Source organism: Rhinatrema bivittatum, chromosome 9, assembly GCF_901001135.1.
Source record: "Rhinatrema bivittatum chromosome 9, aRhiBiv1.1, whole genome shotgun sequence".
Classification (NCBI taxonomy): domain Eukaryota; kingdom Metazoa; phylum Chordata; class Amphibia; order Gymnophiona; family Rhinatrematidae; genus Rhinatrema; species Rhinatrema bivittatum.
In genome coordinates, this window is record NC_042623.1 from 109,589,770 (window position 1) to 109,611,131 (window position 21,362).

The 21,362-nt window shown below is 44.8% G+C and overlaps 1 protein-coding gene across 3 annotated transcripts in view; it reads right to left on the minus strand.

Annotated features, from left to right (window-relative positions):
• PUS7L (pseudouridine synthase 7 like) overlaps positions 1-21,362 on the minus strand; it is a 56,441-nt gene that overhangs the window by 13,830 nt on the left and 21,249 nt on the right. For 2 of the 3 annotated variants that reach the window (XM_029615351.1, XM_029615349.1), the window contains 4 exons: positions 19,824-19,922; positions 17,357-17,438; positions 12,885-13,162; positions 5,063-5,116 (listed from right to left, as the gene is read on the minus strand). In XM_029615351.1, the coding sequence (XP_029471211.1) occupies positions 5,063-5,116; positions 12,885-13,162; positions 17,357-17,438; positions 19,824-19,922 (513 nt within the window). The remainder of the gene's footprint in view (positions 1-5,062; positions 5,117-12,884; positions 13,163-17,356; positions 17,439-19,823; positions 19,923-21,362) is intronic. The other variant, XM_029615350.1, reaches the window with a different exon arrangement.

The window sequence follows — 21,362 nt, forward strand, 5'->3', positions numbered from 1 at the left end:
GAACCTGACTGTGTGTTTGAGGGAAGAAGACAGGTGGAGAGAAAAGAAATAGAAAAAAAGGCAATATAAAAGGAAATGGCAAAAAATTAGAAAGGGAAGCAGATGTAAAAAAAAAATACTTTTTACTGATTGGCACATATAATCTTTGGGAATGTGCAAGAGTAGCACTTTCTCTATGGCGGATCTCACAATGTACGAGATCAACATGGAGGAAGTGGAAACCCACGGGGCCTGCACAGAGGAGGCAGCAGAATGGGCTTCAATGCCAATAGCAGCAATCAGTGTCTCCCCAATAGCCACGTGGCAGCAGTGGCAGTAATTAGATTAATTGTTTGACTCAGCTGAAGGTGACAAAGTATGAAGTGGGATGTGAAATCAGCTTGATCTGGTGGAGAATTAGGATTGCTGTTACACATGAACTGTATTTGGCAAACATAAAGGGAGTCAGGATAATCAATTGATGCCTGCAGCTGAGGACTGATTCATTATGACTCATGTAGAAATTAGTGCATTTTCCAGATTAGTCTGCATAACACAATTCTCAACATTCAGCATTATTTCTGCTGCATAGAGTTTTATCTGAGAGGCTCTGAGGTTGTGAGGGAGCCAGTAAGAGTGAGAGCATGAGTGTGTATGAGAAAATCCAGGGGAGTAAGAGTGTGTGTGAGTGGGGGGGGGGGGGGAGGGGGAAGAGTGTCTTACACCCTGAGAGTGTATCAGTGTCTGTGAGAGTGAGAGGTTATGGTGGGTATAAGAGCATGAATGTGTATGTATGTGACAGTGTATGTGTGAGAGAGAATGGACATGTGAGTGTATGTGTGAGAGAGAGGATAACCTCCTAATCCTCGACAATATCAGGGTGACTGGAAATCAAGAGCTCCCATGTATGGACAGCAGGGGCTTTTTAAAATCCTTATTAGTTTTAATTATTGTGTGTTATTTGATATATGTGCTGTTTTGAAATATTATTGGTGTGTGGGAAATTATAAAAATGTATATGATTTTAATTAATAGAAATTCTATTTATCAGTAATTTTAAAATATTCTTTTATTAGTATGGTTTTACTATTATAACTGATGCTTTATGTTTCTTAATTTTATTGTTTTATGAGGAATGGTGGTTCTGTTTATAAATGTCATAATAAATAAGTATGCACTAAAATCCAACCCCATCCATAACCCCGCCCCCATATGACCAAAGCCCCACCCTCACCCCACCCTCGCCCTGCGAGGGTGGGGCAAGGGGTCACCGCAACATGAGGAACTGTATTTCGGGGTCACGGCATTAGAAAGGTTGAGAACCACTGGTTTAGAGGGTCCCGGGATGTCAGGGTCCCCTGGAGGAGGCTGTGGCTGTGTCATTGGGGGCGCCGGTTGCATGTGGACAAAGGTATGTAGGCCATTGAAGAATTCTACCCAGGAGAAAGATGCTGGGTCTAAATTGAGAGGCGCTGCATCCCTGGGGAGCCCCATTTGAAGGAGGCTCCTGCAGGGGGTAGCAAGGTCCGGTGTACTATCAGTGGATCTGGATCCCAGTACCGGCTGGGGAGGACCTTGGGCTAGATCACCCAGGGCCTCCTCGCACTGTATACACAAGGCCGTGGCCTCTTCATGCTGCGCAGCTCTGATGTGGCATGCTGGGCAGAGGCCCTGAGCTTTGAGCTTCTTGTCCGGTGGTGCTATGGCTTGCGTGCGTAGGATTGCAGAAACCTCCGGTTTGTGCATTCAAGACTACGCAGGGAGGCTTAGTTGTGCACTCCAGGTGCGCCTAATTTGTGCGTGTAGGTCGAATGCGCGCACGGGATTTATTTATGCGCCCGGCACAGTAAAGCGTGTGGCTGTGCGCCCAGCACACTCTTGTGTGTTGCTGTGCGCACAACACTTATGTGCACGCCGGTATGCGCACAGCTCGCCTCTGTGCGCACAGATCGAATCGGCGACCACGCGAGCAATATGGCGACCTCCTCGGAGGGTCTCCACGTGGGAGGACCCTCGTATCGGACCGGGGTGTAGCCCGGAGAAGGCTGATCAACCCGGTGGCACTGACGTCGGCTTGCGATCTGTGCGGCTCTTCGAGCCTCGGAGACCGGAGACTTTTAGGAAGTTTTCTACCTTACCTTGTCTCGGCGTTTCCCAGTCTCGTTCCGGGTGGTCTCCGGCTGCGTGGGGAAAGGGAAAGTATCTTCACCGCAGTGCTCGAAGTTGCACCCGCTGCCTCTCAACTGCGCCCAATGTCGGGGTTAAGTCCACGCTGGGAACCGGCTGCCGGACCGAGGCTTACCTCTGAGGGATCGTGGAAATCACCTCAGGAATTCTCAACTGGGGGAAGGACCCGTAGATATCACCACAGGAGAGCGGGGCTCGTCTGTAGAGGTAAGATTTCTTCTTGTTTTGGATTTCTTTGGTTAGAATACTCTAACGCTGTGCAAGCGTGTATAGAGTCCTGAACTGCTATGGAGACAGAAAAATACTGAGGAGGATGATGTCCTGCAGGGGTATATGTACTAGGGCTGACGTCAGATTGAAATCTGATCCATCTCCAACTGCTATCAGGAGCACACTATACCCATTGGTCCTGAGTCCATCTGCTACACGCTAGGAAATTCAACATTTTTCTCTCTAACTTCCAGGAAGATGCAATAAAAATGGGTACTTTTTTTTTTATGGTTTGTATCACGATAAGCATAACACATTTTCTTTAACAAAATCTTACTGCTCATTTGTCAAATGGTATGAAATCTCCAACAAACAGTTAAATCAGGTTTATATTAAGTAAGCCAGTGAGCATGATAGCTATGTGGATAAGGTTGCTTAGATAGTGATAATTGGGTAATCAGAGGACCTTATCTTTCGCTGAATATACTTAGCTAAAAACTACCCAGATAAAGTCATTCGGGTAATTTTGCTGCTCACCAGCTTACTCAACATTGACTATAATGCAGTTAACATAGAAGGCCCAACAGCGCCCTGCAGAATCTCCCCCTCCTTTCTGGCCAAGAGATATAAGACACTAAACCATCTGATGTTACACAAAAAGCTTCTAGCTTGGTCCCCCTTCTAATTCCCCCCCACAAAAAAAAAGAAGACCATGACTCCAGACCCCTCCTGCCCCCCCATCCCATGACCCATTTGGAAACCCTCAAAAGCCCTAAACCCAAGCCATCTTCATTCATGGATATCCTCACCTAGTACTTTACTCTGAATTCCCCCCAGTTCACCCAGACCTCCCACCTAACAGTAGCAGACAACAGATGAGTCTGATATCAAATGCGAGGAATAATTAGCAGGTGTAAAATTGTGCAAATAAGTTGCCTAATGTATTAACGTAAATCTCTTATAAAATACCAACTTTGTTCCTCTTGGCCCCACCCTGGAATGCACGTAGACTGCCCTTTTTCTGTGCAGGTAAATGTGTGCGCAAAACTGAAAATACGCGTGTACTTCTGATATTTATAAACTAGCATGTACATAAGTGCAAACTACTTACATGTATATATGCTACTTTTACACACGTAACCCTTTTGAAAATTCACCTTTATCTGTGGAACACCATTTACACGCGTAAGTAGAAGTGCGAAGATTAATGCTAGTATTCTAAAAACTGTGTGGTGGGAGCTGCACGGATTATTAAATACCATGTACTTCGGCTCTGAAAGTATGCATGAATGTTTCAGTACACACAAATATTTCCAATGCCAGAAAATGCTTATTTTCTCTAGCTATTTTATAAACATATGCACAGATATTTTAGGTGCGTAAAATTTAACACGAAATCATAACCCTGATTGTATATGCGAAGGCAGGTATTTTATAATGTGTGTACATATATCTTTTTGAAAATACTTGCACATGACCTTGGAATCATCAGTTAGACTATGTCTCCACCAGTTCACTCACTGCATCTCCAGTACACCTAGACCCCTCTAGCACATCACCCTGAACTCCCTCCAGTTCACCTAAACCTCCCATCCAAAAACTGCTCACTAGTCCAATTTCACTTGCGCAAGTCAATTAGTAGATGTAAAACTGTGCAAATAAGTTTGGTAATGTATGTGTGTACATCTCTTCTAAAATAGCAACTACAGCCTATATACAGAACCCTGCCCCGGAACACCTGTGCTCTGCCCCTTTATTTCTGCAGTAAAATGTACATGCGAAATGGAAAATATGTACTTACTTTCGATGTTTATAAAATCGCATATATGCAAGTACATTCTACTTGTGCGAATATGCGCTACTTTTATATGTAAACCCCCTTTGAAAATTAACTCCATTGTGTGCAGAAAACATGAATTTTGTGCATAAAAATTGTGCTTCTAAAAGTAAAGAATATAGCAGGAATTAGGAGCACAAAAGTTATGCTTCTAAGACTTAGGAGCATAAATTGTGCTTACAAAATGAGTTAGGAGCATAAATTAGTTCCTAAAAGCTGTGCACACAAAACACGTTTTAAGTGCATAAATGCAGAGTATAGGACCCTAACCCCACGAGCTCTATGTTCAGTCCCACAGACTAACACTAGTCCCAATAGCTCTACTCTACCTCTGACAAGGAGATACATTTCCATTGTTAAGAAAACTGGGGTACAATCTATGCACCTCTCTGCATTGGGGAGTAACAGCTAAGCCTTGATTAACAGGGGAATTGTACTGAGGAGCACTAATCTGTGCTTACCTTTTGACTCAAGGATGTGTTTACATTTTTTGTGTACAAAATGTCTTACTACATTGGGAGTACACTGACGTGCACACAGCCTAGCGCACCTTATTACAGTACACTGGGTCCAAAGTTAGCTGGATAAAACCTGTTTAATATTGTCTTCAAAGTTTATATTTTTATAACACTTATCTGCAGTGTTTTCATTTAGGCTGAAACTTCTACAAAAAGTCAGCATATAAAGTAATATACAACAATGAGCTGACAGGAAAAAAATTTCAAGACATAAAATGCAGGCGTCAATCATGTCAAATGACAACTTTTACTGCTTTCCCAGGCTAAAATGGAAAAAGGACCAAAAACAACAACAAAAACTGGATAGTGTGTGCATTTTCAACAAACTTACTTGGTGCAATGCGTATGTTTTAGATGTCTCCTCTGAAGCAGTCACTACATGAACCTGTAATCCACATGGAGCCAGAAGGTTATACACTGTAGATACAAACTCAGGTCCCAGAATTTCTAACAGAAACGGGTCTTCCAAAAGCAAAACCCCCCACCCTCTCAAACAATCTCATTATCATCCAGTCTTCATTCTCCCCCTTCCAAAACCTCCAACCCCCCCTTAAAATATATCATCAACTTGACTGAGCATCACAAAGAAGAAAAGTTCACAAGGGGGTGGGAAGCTGGAGTTGGGTCAGGTATGGGAAATTGTAAGTGGAAGAATCTTAACTGGGCAGGCTGGATGGACTCATTTAGTCTTTTTCTGCCATCATTTACTTTACTAACAAAATAGGTCCAGTGTGCCATCTAATAACAAAGCACTGCCTATAGACAATGAGATCTTTACTAATTGTTCTCAAAAAACACTCCAAGTGTGACAAGTAGCAGCACACTACAAGGAATTGACAAGTCAAACATTATACTAAAGGAAAATTAGTTCTTACCTGTTAATTTTCGTTCCTGTAGTACCAAGGATCAGTCCAGATTGCTGGGTTATGCCTCCCTTCCAGCAGATGGAGTCAGAGAAAAGCTGAAAAGCACCCCCCATATAACCTGGTGTGCCACCTGCGATCCCTCAGTATAATCAATATCAAAGCAGAATGAATGGCTGCTGTTATTATTATTATTATTTTTTTTTTTACCAACCAATGACAAGATCAAGTCAAACACTAACCTCTTGAAAAGCTAGAACTTGTATTAACCTCTTAAAAAACTAACTTGTGACAAAAGGAACTGTCGCGGAGGTGTGTAGTCTTCGAAAAATCTGCCAAGAGAAATACAAATAGCTGAGCGGACTCTCCTGCCTATGGGTGGGCGTCTGGACTGATCCTTGGTACTACAGGAACAAACATTAACAGGTAAGAACTAATTTTCCTTTCCCTGTACATACTAGGATCAGTCCAAACTGCTGGGATGTACCCAAGCTGCCCTAAAAGGGATGGGACCTGGAGAGTCCCGCGCGAAGCACACTGCTGCCAAAAGAATCCACCTTCGGATCCCGCACATCCAACCGGTAATGTTTAGCAAACGTGTGCAAGGATTTCCAAGTGGCCGCCCGACAAATCTCTTGGGGCGAGACACATTGGCTTTCTGCCCAGGATGCTGCTTGTGACCTAAGAGAATGCGCCTTAAGACCATCCGGTACTGGGCACCCGTGACATATGTAAGCTGAAGCAATAGCGTCTATCAACCAGCGGGCAATAGTAGATTTAGAAGCCTTAGTCCCTTTCTTAGGACCGCTCCACAAAACAAAAAAATGATCAGACAATCGAAACAGATTAGTTACCTCCAAGTACCGCAAGAGGACTCTACGGACATCCAACCTCCTCAGATCCTTATCCTCATCAGAGAATGCCAGCAACTCGACTGATTGGTTGACATGAAATGCCGAGACTACCTTTGGAAGGACGGAGGGCACTGTCCAAAGAGAAATCCCAGAATCAGAGATACGCAAAAAAGGCTCTCGACATGACAAGGCTTGGAGCTCCGAAACCCGTCTAGCTGAACAGATAGCCACGAGACACACCATTTTAAGCGTTTAATCCTTCAAAGGAGCCCGCTTCAAAGGCTCAAAGGGGGACCCGCAAAGGCTACAGAGAACCAAATTTAAACTCCAGGATGGACAGATCGCGGGCACTTGCGGCTTCAAGTGCTTGGCACCCTTCAAGAATCATGCCACATCCGGGTGAGCAGCAATGGAAGCACCATCAACCTTACCTCGAAAGCAGCCCAAGGCCACTACCTGCACCCGGAGCGAACTGTACGCCAAGCCCTTCCGTAAGCCGTCCTGCAAGAATGCGAACAATAGTGGCCTGCCGCGGGGACAAACTCAACCCATGGCACCAAGAATCAAACACCTTCCATACCCGAACGTAGGTGATAGATGTAGAAGTTTTTTGAGCACGGAGAAGAATGGTAATAACTGCCTCCGAGTAACCCTTCCTTCTTAATTGCCTCCTCTCATAAGCCAAGCCGCTAGACAGAAGCGGTCGGTCTGATCGAAAAATACTGGACCCTGCCGGAGGAGGTTCGGCAGATGACAGAGGCGCAAGGGACCGTCCACCGCTAGGTTGATCAGATCGGCAAACCACGGTCTTCATGGCCACTCGGGGCCACCAAAATTACTGGCCCCTGGTGAGATTCTATTCGTCGCAAAACCTTTCCCACCAACAGCAAAGGAAGAAACACATAAAGGAGAATATGTGGAGGCCATGGAAGAACCAGGGCATCCACCCCTTCTAATCCGTGATCCCTTCTGTGATTGAAGAAACGAGATGCTTTCACGTTCAGACAAGTCGCCATTAAGTCTAGGCGGGGGGTCCCCCACCAGCTCAATAGCAGCCGCATCGCATCCCCGGACAGCTCCCATTCTCCGGGATCTAGCCGCCGGCGGCTGAGGAAGTCCGCCTGAACTTTGTTGACCCTGGCTATGTGAGATGCAGCTATGAGGGTCAGATTGCGTTCTGCCCAGGTCATTAACATGTCCGCTTTGGCGGCCACGAGGCGACTTTCTCATACCCCCCTTGACGGTTTATGTAAGCCATGGTGGTCGCATTGTCGGAGAGAATTCGTACAGCCCAGTGGCGGACAAGGGGAAGAAATTGGTGCAGTGCTAAACGAACCGCCCTGGTCTCGAAGCGATTGATGGACCACTTGGTCTGCGACAGTGTCCAAAGGCCCTGCGCTGACCTGATTGACAGACTGCCCCCCAACCGGTCAGGCTGGCATCCCTCGTCACAATTAACCATTGAGGATTCGCCAAGTCCACCCCTTGAAGTAAGTGATCCAGGGTCAGCCACCAATCCAGACTGGATCTAGCCGGTTCTAGCAGTGGTAATAGCAGGTGGAACTCTTCCGACTTGGGATCCCAACGAGAAAGCAGTGTCCTCTGCAAAGGTCTCATATGCGCAAAAGCCCAAGGAACCAATTCCAGGGTAGATGCCATAAAACCAAGAACCTGCAAATAGTCCCACACCATGGGTGAGGGAAGAGTCAACAGGCGCCGTACCTGAGACATTAACCGCTCCATCCTCACCAGAGGCAGTGAAACCTTGCCCACGGCAGTGTCGAATCGGGCTCCTAGAAATTCCAACACTTGGGATGGAACCAGCTGGCTCTTTGCATGATTGACGACCCAGCCTAGGGAATGTAGGCGATGCAAAACAGAGTGAACCGCTTCTGTGCAAAGGTTTTCTGACTTTGCTCTTATGAGCCAGTCGTCCAGGTAGGGATGTACCAAGATCCCTTCCCGGCGAAGGCTCACTGCCACTACCACCATCACCTTGGTGAAAACACGGGGAGCCGTTGCCAGCCCGAAGGGTAGGGTGCGATCATGAACCGCAGGAACCTCTGATGGTGTTCTTGGATCCCTATGTGGAGGTAAGCTTCCATCAGATCCAAAGAAGCCAAAAATTTGCCTTTGTGGACTGCTGCAATGACTGACCTCAACGTCTCCATGCAAAACCGAGGAACACGCAATGCCCTGTTGACCTGTTTGAGATCCAAGATCAGCCAGAAAGAGCCATCCTTCTTGGGAACCACGAAATAAATGGAGTAGCGACTGGTCCGACGTTCGGCCACGGGAACCAGAACAATGGCTCCTACAGCCTTCAACCGGGACAACGTTTGAAGAACCACTTATTGCTTCAGCTGAGGCCCGCAGGGAGATTCTAGAAAGAGATCGTGGGGGGGGGGGGGGGGGGGGGGGGGGCGAGCAAAATCCAAAGCGTAACCGTGATTTATAATATCTAGAACACACTGGTCTGAGGTAATCTTGACCCATTTTTCGCGAAACAGGGAGAGTCGGCCCCCGATCTTCGGGACTGAGGAATGGGCCAGTGCCCCTTCATTGGGGAGTTTTGTTGGGGGCCAAGGCATGAGAGGCTCCAGCACGCTGAGGCTGCCTGCCACGAAAGGAATGCGCCCATGATTGCGCCTTTGTAGACGATTGCCTAGGGGCATAAGAAGAACCCCTACCAGAACGGAAACAGTGTTGCCCTCGAAAATGGCCCCTAAAGGCGCCGGGCGAGCGGGCCGATCTGGGTTTGTCTTCTGGGAGCTTGTAAACCTTGTTGTCCCCCAAGGCTCTTATGAGCTGCTAGAGTTCGTCCCCAAATAAAAGTTTGTCCCGGAAAGGAAAGAAACCCAGCTGAGACTTAGAAGAGGCATCAGTCGACCAGTTATGGAGCCATAGCAGTCGCCTTGCGGAAACTGCCGAAGACATAGTGCGGGCAGAAGTACGAAGGAGATCATACAAAGCATCTGCAGTATAGGCTACCGCTGATTCCATGCGGTTCGCCTGCCTAGCCTCTCCCGGGGGAAGGTCCTGGGTCGTGAGCATCTGTTGAACCCAACGGAGAGTAGCCCTTTGCATGAGGCTCCTACATATGGCGGCCCGCACACCCAAGGTGGACACTTCAAAAATCCACTTAAGCAAAACTTCCAGCTTCCTATCCTGGAGGTCCTTGAGCACTGTGCCTCCCATCACAGGGATAGTTGTATGCTTGGCCAAGTCTACCTTAGGAATCTTAAGAAGGTTGAGAGATTCATTAGGGAGCGGATAAAGTTTTTCCATAGCCCTGCTAACCTGCAAGGAGGCCTCAGGTGTATCCCATTCTCGGGTAACAAGCTGGAAAAGCTTTGGATGGAAAGGAAAAGTTTGAGGTGGGGCTCGAAGCCCCGACAAAACTGAATCACCTGGAGAAGAATCCGGCACAGCTTGCGGGACTGGAATCTCCAGTTCCTGAAGCACGTGGGAAATCATAGAATCCAGTTCCTCCCTGCAGAATAAACGGAGCACCTGCGGATCATCCCCCTCCACCAGAGCGACACTGTCTACCTCATCGCTCACATCCTGGGTGGAGGGGTCCTGAGGCACCGGATCCGCAGGTGGAAGAGAGTCAGGTAGCCCATCCCCCGGGGCAGAGCGGGAAGTCCGAGGTTCAGACCTCCCCTGGTCTGTAGAAGCCCTAAAATGCAAAAGTAACACAAATTGGAAGGAAAAAACGGGTATTGCCTTTTTAAGGGCCCCCGCCCCCCCCGGGGGGTAAGGTCGGAGGAGGAGCAGAGTCCGATGGTAATTCGTGCGGTCATTGTGGGCTTAAGGCCGGTGGGGAGAGAGGAGGGAGATCCTCTCCCTCAGCCAAATCAGCATCGCCGTCCGATGGAGGCAAGATGGCCGCTGCTCCCGCGCCAATTGGGAGACCAGGCCTCTGCCTCCCAGCTGACTGTTCGCCGCGCGGACGCTGCAAGACTGCCCCCCCCGGGTCAAAATTGATCGCCGCGAAGGCCCCTCGCCCCCGGGAATACACCGGGAGCAGAGGCCTTCGCAGGAGAGCCGGGTCCCCAGCTCCCCATAAGCTCCACATACTGACCCATGCGGCATAGGCAAAACGTGCGAAGCAGCTGGGTAAAAACTCCACCCCCGCCGGAGGCCCGGAAGAACGTGGCAGGCTAGGGCTGAGAAAAGAAACAGGCGCATTTAAAATAAACTCCTTTTTTTTTTTTTTTTTTTTACTCAGCCCACAATATCGAGGAACAATCCTCTCTGAGCAGCCAGGCTAAAGAATCCGAGTAATTTCGCGTCTCTGAGTTGTCAAAGGAGGGGGAGAGTGACTGGCTCACTGGTGTTTTTCCCCTCAGCTCACCGGGTTAGAGTACAACTCTCCGCGTAAACGGCTGTAGGGCAATGCCCTGTCTCGCCTGCCTGCAGCTAGCTGCTTCTCTCACACGCTCAAAAGATTTGCAGAGATCAAATATCAAATCAACAATTCAGTATGCACTATTTTTTTTTTTTTTTTTATATAAAGTTGATCTAGTCAAAGGCTTTCCTCAGGAATCAAACCTGTCAGGAGAAAGATCACAGGAAATTTAGATAAAGTCAGGACCGCAGGTTATGCTCTCACAATCTGCTGGAGTCAGAGAAATACTGAGGGATCGCAGGTGGCACACCAGGTTATATGGGGGGTGCTTTTCAGCTTTCTCTGACTCCATCTGCTGGAAGAGAGGCATAACCCAGCAGTCTGGACTGATCCTGGTACATGCAGGGAACAACAGTTTCACATACAGGCACTTTCAAGATCATGCTCTGCTGTTAATGCTATTAGGTTAGCCTCTGCTTTTCTGTAAGCCAGTGTGCTAGATCTGTTTTGTTGTGATGGATTCCTTGGTCTTGTAACGAGGTCCCACTTGGCTTGCTCAAATTAAACTATGTATGCATTTCAACTTAATAAAAAAGACATAGAAAAAAAAAAAAAAAAGGTAGTCTCTTGATTTGGATGAAGGGATGAAAGGACCTCAGGGTGTTGTGCACAGGACTTTCTAAAATGCACTATTAATGTTTTACAAAAATGTAACCACTCTCTTTTTGGCATTATGCATGTTCATGCTGTCAAAACTGTGGCAGTTTCAGATTTTTTCATCCATAAACGAGTTGTAGGTGATAGTCCAATAAAAAGGTATCTTAATACATCTGTGACAAGCTTTTGAGAGATGTATTAAGACATATTTAGTTCAATAAAAACCAAGCATTCTCCTAACCCAATTATCCTAGTACAGATCCCTACGGAAGACCCTTCCCCTTGACATATCCACAACATCCCTCCAACACTAAGAATCCATTCGCTTCAGCTCACTCTCCCAGTGAACGTCATAACAGTTAGCTTTAGGCCTCGCCAAGACAGGCCCAACGATTTCACACATTGTTCCTCCAAGTTCTTTGTATATTAATTGTATTCTCCCTGTTCATTGTAAGTTATTATCCAAGTTTCATTCACCCTGTTCTATGTAAGACATTATACTTTATACTGTCATTGTAATTGTTGAAATGTGAACCGAAGTGATTAGTAACTCTGTTACCTGAACTGCGGTATATAAAACTGTTAAATAAATAAATAAATATTTAGTTCAATAAAAAGGTGTTGCCTACAACTTCTTGTTGACCCTTCCATGTATCCAAATGAACTAATATGGTAACCACTATTCCTTATTCATGGGAAACTGCAGTTTCAAACTACATCTGGCAAAACAAACTGACCAAAAAACTTAACTCATTAAATCTAATTCTTCTGAATGCTCTTTCTGCCATGCTGGCTTTAGACAAAATTATTTGTGCTCTCTGATTTACCTTTTAGATTCTGACCAGTAATTTTCCTTGCTATTGCCAAGTACTTTTTTTTTTACCCTCAGTAGTTTCTAATCTTTTTTGGGTTAATATCAATGTTTTTATGGTAAAACTAAATCATGGTTATTTTTCTGACAGTTTTCTCCTGCTCCTTTGGCTTCCAGCTCAACTGGAACTGGCCTCTATTGGCCTACAGGACCATGAGTCTTCATTTAAAACTACCCAAGTTTTGTTCCCTTATTTTTATACTCCCCTGACAACTCAGCCCAGCCATTTCAGAATGGCATTTAGCCAGGGGCTGGGGAAGCAGAAATCTAGCCCGGGAATTGAATCTAGACAGATCTCCTTGCCATTGAGCTCTTCCAAATCCCTGCTATCACAGAACAGGATGTTTACCAACAGTGGCATTTGTCTTGTTTTCCTTGGCGAAGTAATCAAACAACACTTTGAACTCATACTAGGCAATTTTGCACCATTTGTTCAGAGCATTTTTACTGCAAACAAGAAAAAACGGGTCTGTTTTCAAAAAATCAATCTTTGATGTTACCATGCGTACATTTTTTGTTCAGTTACAACCAAAATTGCTTAACCTTTTACTTACTCTGTCACTAAGAGGTGTTTCATCAGTGCCAGCTTCCCAGCTGACCAGGTCACCCTCCACAACTCTTGAACCATAAGTCTTCAGCCTGTAAGATGCAGCCTCATTCCAGACCTTGCTACAGTATGCATGAACATAGAAGATTCGCATGGAATGGGGAATGCTAAACCATGCTCGTGTGCAGCCCTCCGGATTGACACCATAACGATTCAATGCTCGCAGCACCATTCTCTCCCGCACTTTACATTCCGGAAATAATGCCAAGGTACCTTTAGCATCCTCTGGAGAAGGCACAAATGAGAATGAGTTTAGTTTTCCATGTATACTTGGTTGGAAATTCAAACTTTTAAGCGTGCAGCATGATGAATCTTGGTTCATACCAGGGATTTAACTTTTCCGCTCAATTTTCTCAACTTGTTTATGGAACAAGTCTATGAGAAAGAGAAAGAAGTAGAAATAGGGAAATACAAGCAGGCACTTGTTTCACAGGGAATGGCGAGCGTGTAGAGCAGTATTCCAGGGGGTGATTTTCAAATTGTCCATATTGGGAAGACGACTGAACATACTTTTTATCCACAGGCTTTCCATCAATTTCCAAAGTGAAGACATATGTGCGTATGTGCACTTTTTCCTTTGCAACTTGCCACGGGTACAAAGTGCGTACACGGTCACCTGCAGCTGATTTTTCTGTGGCTACAGTTTTGCTAGAAAAGCAAGCCTGAAGATTTCAAAATGCAATCTATGTGTGTACTTCTCCTCCCCCAACCAAAGCCTGCTCCTCTAAATGTGGTTGTGGAACAATGCATGGATATTTAGTCACACTGACGGAGGGCCATTTTCAGCCAGCCAATTAATGCTGGCAGAATACTTCTGACTTGTGAAAATTGTTTTGAAGATTGTTTTCTTAGTGAAAAGGGCAGACACATAAGGAGAAAATACTTACCTGATAATTTCCTTTCCTCTAGTAAGGGCAGGTCAACCCCAAAGAGTGGGTTATGCACCTCTGCCACAGATGGAGCAAAAGCTGACATCATGGTCATATAGTCCCACCCTGACATCAGGTGTTAATATTCTCTAAAAAAGCCAAACTGTGGACAACACTGATTATACTTGAACATTACTATTAATCTTGGCTCAAAAACACTGACGCAGTACTCCTTAACCAACTCCCCAAAGCAATCTACATCTATTCCATACCCAGAACGAAAAGAAAAGGAGGCGGTTTGCTCTTCCTAGCACTAAAAAAATTCAAATTTTCAACCCAACTGCTCGACCTCCCCCCCTTTGAAACAAGCCTATTCAAATCCAAAAACCTCCAAATCCTCCTCCTTTATGCCCCCCCAGGAATACTCCAACATATCCTATCTCCACTAATTGAAGCCATATCCACCAACATTAAGATGGACATACCCGCAATCATTCTAGGAGACGTCAATCTCCACCTAGACACAATACCCCTCTCTCCAACCTGCGAGCTCCTTCTCAACACCATGTCTGCAATTGGATTTAAACAAATAATCAACACTCCTACCCAAAAATCCGGTCATACCCTGGATCTAATATTCATCAACAATAAAATTTCCAACAGCTCTTCCTCAGCCACCTCCATACCCTGGTCTGATCACAAACTTATGCAAACAAAACTCCAGCTACAATACCCTCACACGAAGTCAGACACCCCCAACAAGTACATTGACCTCATCAAACCTTGCTCCAGTGACGACCTTACTGAAATGCTACCAGACACGTTAAAAACCCTAAACAAGAACGACGCCAACTCTGCAACAAACTCATGGATCTCCATCAACTCCCAAATAGCCAAGATCAAATGCCCAACCTTAATAAAAGAAATTAAAACATCCACCAAACACAAGGCCCCCTGGTACACCCCCGAATTAAAAAAAACAAACTAATACTAAGACAAGCCGAAAAAAAATGGAGAAGATGCAAACACCAGAACTAAAAGACAAATACAGTACAATACTCCACATCTACACAACTGACCTCGACAAAGCGAAGCATGATTTCTACACAAAGAAAATCCACGACTTTCGATTTAACCCCAGGACCCTATTTGCCTATGTCACAGACCTAACTAACCCATATCAGAATGCAACGTCAAACGACATCCCAACCGTCACCTGCGAAGAACTAGCACATTTCTTCAAGGTCAAAGTCTACAATCTTATTGCAAAGATCCCCCCGTCAGAATGGAACCCCCAAATTCTCCACTCATACCCAATACTACATAGACACAATCTGAACCCGTTGCATCCATCGAAATTGAAACCATCATCCAAAAGATAAACCCTGCCACTCATCCTCTTGACCCCATCCCCATCAAATTCCTGAAGCTTGTCCCCAATCTCATCACCAGACCCATCGCTGACATAATCAACCTCTCTCTCCAACATGGCATATTCCCCGACAAACTCAAATGTGCAGTAGTCAAACCCATCCTTGACAAATCTGATCCAGGAAACTACAGACCCATTTCCAACCTCCCTTTCATAACAATTTTTTCTAGAATCTTGGCTAACAATCAACTCTCCAACTATCTAGAAAACCAGCACAACACGGCTTCAGAAAACTATTCAGCACGGAAACACTTCTACTTACCCTCACTGACACAATCCTATGAGGACTCGTCTGTGGCCAATCCTACCTACTGATACTCCTAGACATCTCCTCCGCATTTGACACCATCAACCATGAAACACTATGAAAGAAATAGGACTATGCGACACCACACTCAAATGGTTCAAATCATCTCTCACAGACAGAACATTCAAAATAAGAATAAATACAACAGAATCCTCCCAAATACCCCTCCCACATGGCGACCCGCAAGGCTCATCCCTTTCATCCACCCTCTTCAACATATATCTCCTTCCCCTCTGCAAGTTCCTGTCAGAATCAAACCTCTCATACTATGTCTATGCGGATGACCTACAAATCCATCTCCCCCTAAATAAAACCCTTGAAACCACATTAAAAATCTGGGACAAACTACAAACTAAAATAACGCAGCTATTCTCAAACTGTCTCTCTCTCACAACCAAAACAAGACGGAAATCTTATACCTAACAAACAACCACATCACACCTCTCTCCCTAGACTCCGTACCAACCCAGAGACCCAGCTCACCCCCTCAGTAAAAAACCTTGGCGTAGTACTAGACAACGAACTAAGCCTCAAACAACACAAACACAGTGATAAAAGACGGATTTCCGTGCTGAATACAGATCAAACTACAGATCCTAAAACGACTCAAACCGCTCCTCTACTCCCAAGATTATCGAACCATCCTCCAATCTCTACACTTCTCTAAGCTCAACTACTGCAACACTCTCCTCCTCAGCCTCCCAGCTTCCACCCTCAGACCAATGCAGCTACTCCAAAACGCTGCGGCAAGATCCCTCACAAACATTAAAAGATCCAATCACATCTCACCCATCCTCAAGGACCTACACTGGCTACCCATCAACTCCCTCTATCTGGGTACATACAGGGAATACACATTGCTTGGTGCCAGGGATTATGGGTCATTGGAAGGCTCTTATTGTGGAAAAGCCTGAATACAACAGTATATTTTCTGTGGTAAATAACATAAGTACAAACAGTTCCTATACAGCAAGGGTGGCCAACTCCAGTCCTCACGAGCCACAAACAGGTCTGTTGTTCAGGATATTCCCAGTGAATATGCATGAGATATTTACATTTACTAACTCCATTGTATGCAAATACTATATATTCCATTCATAGGTTTCAAAGGTCCATGCATCTGTTCGCATGGGGTGAGTGGATATTTTTTAGCTTCATTTTCGATCCTGATCTAAGAAAAGCAGCATTGACAACAAGAAGAGGAGAAGGTAGTGTATTTGGCCCTAATTAAGACCTTTGGCAAAGGGAAAGAAGCAGCGCCTTCAGCCCCAGTCGAGGATAGGGAGAGGATTGCAACAGCTGCAGGCAAGTTGAAGAGAAGATTAAAAGGCATGAGCGAGTGAGGAGAAAGAGTTAAGTGAAGGGAGAAGAGAGTGAGAAGGGAGAAGGAAAAGGAGAGTGGTAAGGCCGTGGGGAGGGGGGGAGGGGCTAGAAGAGAATGGAGTGCACCTGGAAGGAGTGAGGAAGGAGGGAGGGGAAAAGAAGGAGAGTGAGAGAGGGCTGTACAGCGGTGGGGTGTGGCATGTGTCCTTGCCAAGGAAGAAATGTACTCAGAAATGTACTCATTATGCACGTTAGCTGTCACCCTACAACCTACCAAAACAAATTATTGGGGAGGAAGGGGCAGGAAGCAGGAGTACATGGCAAATTAATTTCTTCCCTGGTAAGTTTAGAATCCCTCCTCATGCATATTCATTGTGAATATATTGAAAACCAGACCTGCCTAAGGCTCTTAGGGACTGGAAGTGACCACCCCTGCTTTAAACAGGAAAATCAAGGGAAGCAATATGTTAAGGCAATTCTAAATATACCAGTTTGAAGAAAATGTCTCTTAGCCCGGTTTACAGGATTATCTTCCTCCTCTGGTGTGAAAAGTAATTTAACAGCCTTTACCTGTTCACAAAAAAATATTTTATTACCGACTGTAGTTATTAAATATAAAAATGTCTGATTGAACACCCTCTGCTGCATATCTACAGTACATACTAAGGTCTCACTTCTTACATTTCTTTATAATTGGTTTTGCTAAAATAAAACATTCAAATTACTTGACTCCCACTGTTTTTTCATATAAAAGGGTACAATTTAATTAATTTAGATGTTATGATTTATGGTGACAATAATATATAGTAAAGACAGGGTCATTACAGTTAAAGTACGAGGCGCTCAACAGAACATTAACAGGGGAATTTTAAATCCCTGGCACGTGCCAATACCGGCAGATACGTATGTGGCCGGGCCTTTTGCACGCTGAGCGCATTTTCAGAGCAGCTCGGCCACGCGCGTATCTCCCGGTATGCGCAGAAGTGGTGGGTGTCTGAAAAGGGGCAGGGGCAGGCCGGGACAGTGCTATTAGGTGCTGTCCCAGTGAAGCGCGCGCCGACAGCGGGCCGGTGGGCAGAACTTACTTCTGCTCCTTAGAGCAGGTAAGTTCAAAAACAAAACAATTTAGCAGAGTTAGGGTGAGTTTAGGGGTCAGGGAGGAGAGGGGAAAAGGGAGGAAGGATAGGTAGGGGATTAGGGAAGTTCCCTCCCAGTCCGCCTATGTCTGGCTTTGGGCTGATGAAAATTTGCTGAGTACAACAGTTAGAAGAGATAAATGAATGAATGTTTCACCACTGATATCTTCATTTTTTGTTTACATTTTGTGCCATGTCATTGAACTATTTTAGTGCAAATAGAAGTTTTTGAAAAAATTAAGTATGGGACATTTTGGACCTATGATTATAATAGGAGGATAAGTGACTTGAAGTGTAGCCATAAGCCTTAACATATGAAGGTCCATGTAAAATAGACTACGCAAACGCTTTGCTCCTAGGCCTCCCGAAAAACAGCCTTGCCCCCCTTCAACTACTGCAAAACGCAGCCGCTCGTATATTAACTGGCTCCCGCAGAAAAGAACATATCACCCCTGTCCTCAAACAATTACATTGGCTTCCCATCACTGCCAGAATTCAGTTTAAAACCCTCACCCTCATACATAAAGCCGTCCACAATCCTAACATGCTTTGGTTCTCAGACAGTCTACATATCCGTTTCCCCTCCAGACCCACCAGAACACCCTACACAGAATATATTCATACGCCATCTCCTAAACTCTACCACCTAACAACGTGCACTTTCCCTAGCTGGACCCTCACTATGGAACTCTATCCCCACCTACCTACGCCATGAAACCTGCCCCAAACAATTTAGAAAAAATCTCAAGACTTGGCTCTTCGCACGAGCCTACACATGAACCCCTCTGTCTGACACTCCCCCTCCCCAAACCCCTCCCCTGCCCCCCTCCTCTCCCCCCTAACCCTTAACTCATTCATTGTAAACAATTTACTTGTAAATAATCCTTTGTATATAATTTTTATTGCTTATATATCATCATGTTTATAGCTTATATTCTTTTCGTTCAGTAATTCCCTTTTGTTTCCCCTCCCTTACCTCCACCCAGTTCCATTATCAGTTTCATTGTAAAGCCATGTTGGCCAGTTTTTATGTTACATGGAAACCGATGTGATGTTTGCCTAACGAATGTCGGTATACAAAAATTTAAAATAAATAAAATAAATAAATAAGTAAGTTTCAACAAATTATTAGCAGATTTAATTGTTTATTTTTTATTATACTTCTGTGGGGGATTGTGTTTTGGTATATTATCTCATCCTTAGACAGTTCTGTGCTCTGTATAAGAAGAACATAGTTATTTTAGAGGCAGAATATGTTACAACCAAAACATCCAAATGTATTCACAGGGATATACTAATTTAGCTAGAAATGGTTCATCTACAGGAGCACTAATTCAACGACATGGATCACACTCAAGATATCATATGCGAACCTGCCATTATAATCATGGCTTTTCTACAGATTTTTGGGAGTTGTCCCATTCTGATATTTTATATTATTGTTTTGTATGCAAATAAAATTGTCCTTATAAACATCTTGGAAATACTGTCCTATATACTTCATATTTTTGTCATACAAATAATACTATGTTTGCAAGTGTCTTGAATGTGTAACCTATACGCACTTCACATTAGCTTACTCAATGTTCTCCTAGAGTCAAGCACTGTAAAATACGCAATCACAAAATATGAAAAACCCAACTGATAATGTAATCTTTGCATACTTGAAAGCAGGAAGGAGAGAAGGCTATGAAGGCCTAAAAAGAAAACGTAATTGCTTTTTAGGTGCAGATCTTGAAAGTAGCATAGCTACAGAGAAGTTACATTTTGCATGAAATGGTGATTCCAGCCAAGTAAGAATGAAAGAGTGGAGCCATACCATATCTTCTTTCAGTAAAGCCAATCCAATTTGATTTGACTGAACATGCTTGCCTTGTCCAAATCGCTGGGGCCCGTAATAATTTATAAATCCATTTTTCTATAATGAAATAAATATTTAGTGATCAGAAAAAAAAAGTGGCAGATTTCTTAAGATATTGGCTATTCCAGTTTCCTCTTCAATCCTTCTCCCCAACAACCACACACATAAGCATTTCTTTCCCTCTCCCCATCATCACTACCACCAGAACCCCTACTTTGCAATCACGATCTTTGGGTACCCCTACTTCAGTTCCTTGAGAAATCACGTTGCTTGTGTCTTCATAAAGCCTGCCTAGCTCTCAGTTTAGTCCACTGCAGTTCACTTAAAATGCAGGCGCACTTTTCCACAATTCATTTTTCTGCCTCCCCAGTCCTATTCATTGATTCCCCATTACCTTCTGCAATAAATTCAAATGATTTTCCTCTATTTTTCGAGACGATGCACTCCACTGTCCCTATTTACATGCGAGCCCAGAGTTTTAAATCGAGGACCCCCCCCCATGCCGCTTCCATCTGACATGCTGTGCTTGACACATCCCTCGCTCTTCATTATCAACTTTGTCTCCTCAGCTCTCGCCCCTCCACTTCCAAAACCGCTTGCTTTCTCTGGAACTTTCTCCACCTTCAGTGCATCTTCAAGTCCTGCCTCAAGGTACACTATTTTAGCTTACATGAAGACTCATAGAATTCGGTCTTTTCTCGGTGGTCACCCCACCCCTCCTGCGGCCAGCCCGCATCCTTGGGGATAGCAATTTTTCTAAGGAATTTACTTAGGTAAAAAGGCCTGACAAAGTTGCTCCTCCCTCAAATGTGGCTATAAGCATGCACAGGGTCCCATATTGTGAGTACTTTCAACAGCGGGAGAAAGAGGTGTCCCTGTGCTCTGGTTTAGTTCAGGGGGAGGGGAGAATTACTGCACGTTCATTTGATTTTTAAATGTGCGTGAGCTACTATTCCCTTCTCCTCCCCCCTCCCCGCCACACAAATAGCAGGTGCAAAATACACGGACGTTTTTAACGCACAGACTTTACACTTGCTAACTTCCAAAAAGAAACAATGTTGGTAGGTTCTCTTTGAAAATCTGCGTAAAGTCTGCCCATCACAACCGCCCTGCATGGTTTGCAACTACACGCACCCAAAAACTGTTTTATGCTTACTTTCTTCCCATTTAGAACGCTCTTTGCAGCAGGGAATGTCCTCACCCCGCTACAGTGTCCAAATGGAGAAATTACTTACCTGATAATTTCGTTTTCCTTAGTGTAGACAGATGGACTCAGGACCATCTGTGCTCCTGATAGTAGTTGGAGACGAAGTCAGATTTCAATCTGACATCAGCACTACATATACCCCTGCAGGAAGCTCTGCTCTTCAGTATTCTCCTCAAAAAGCAATTGTGGATATATGTGTGTGTTTGAATAACTTGATTAACTTGAACTGGTTGACGTGAATTTTAGCTGGAGACAGCCAGTGCACTCAACCGAGGAACGCCAACACTAGT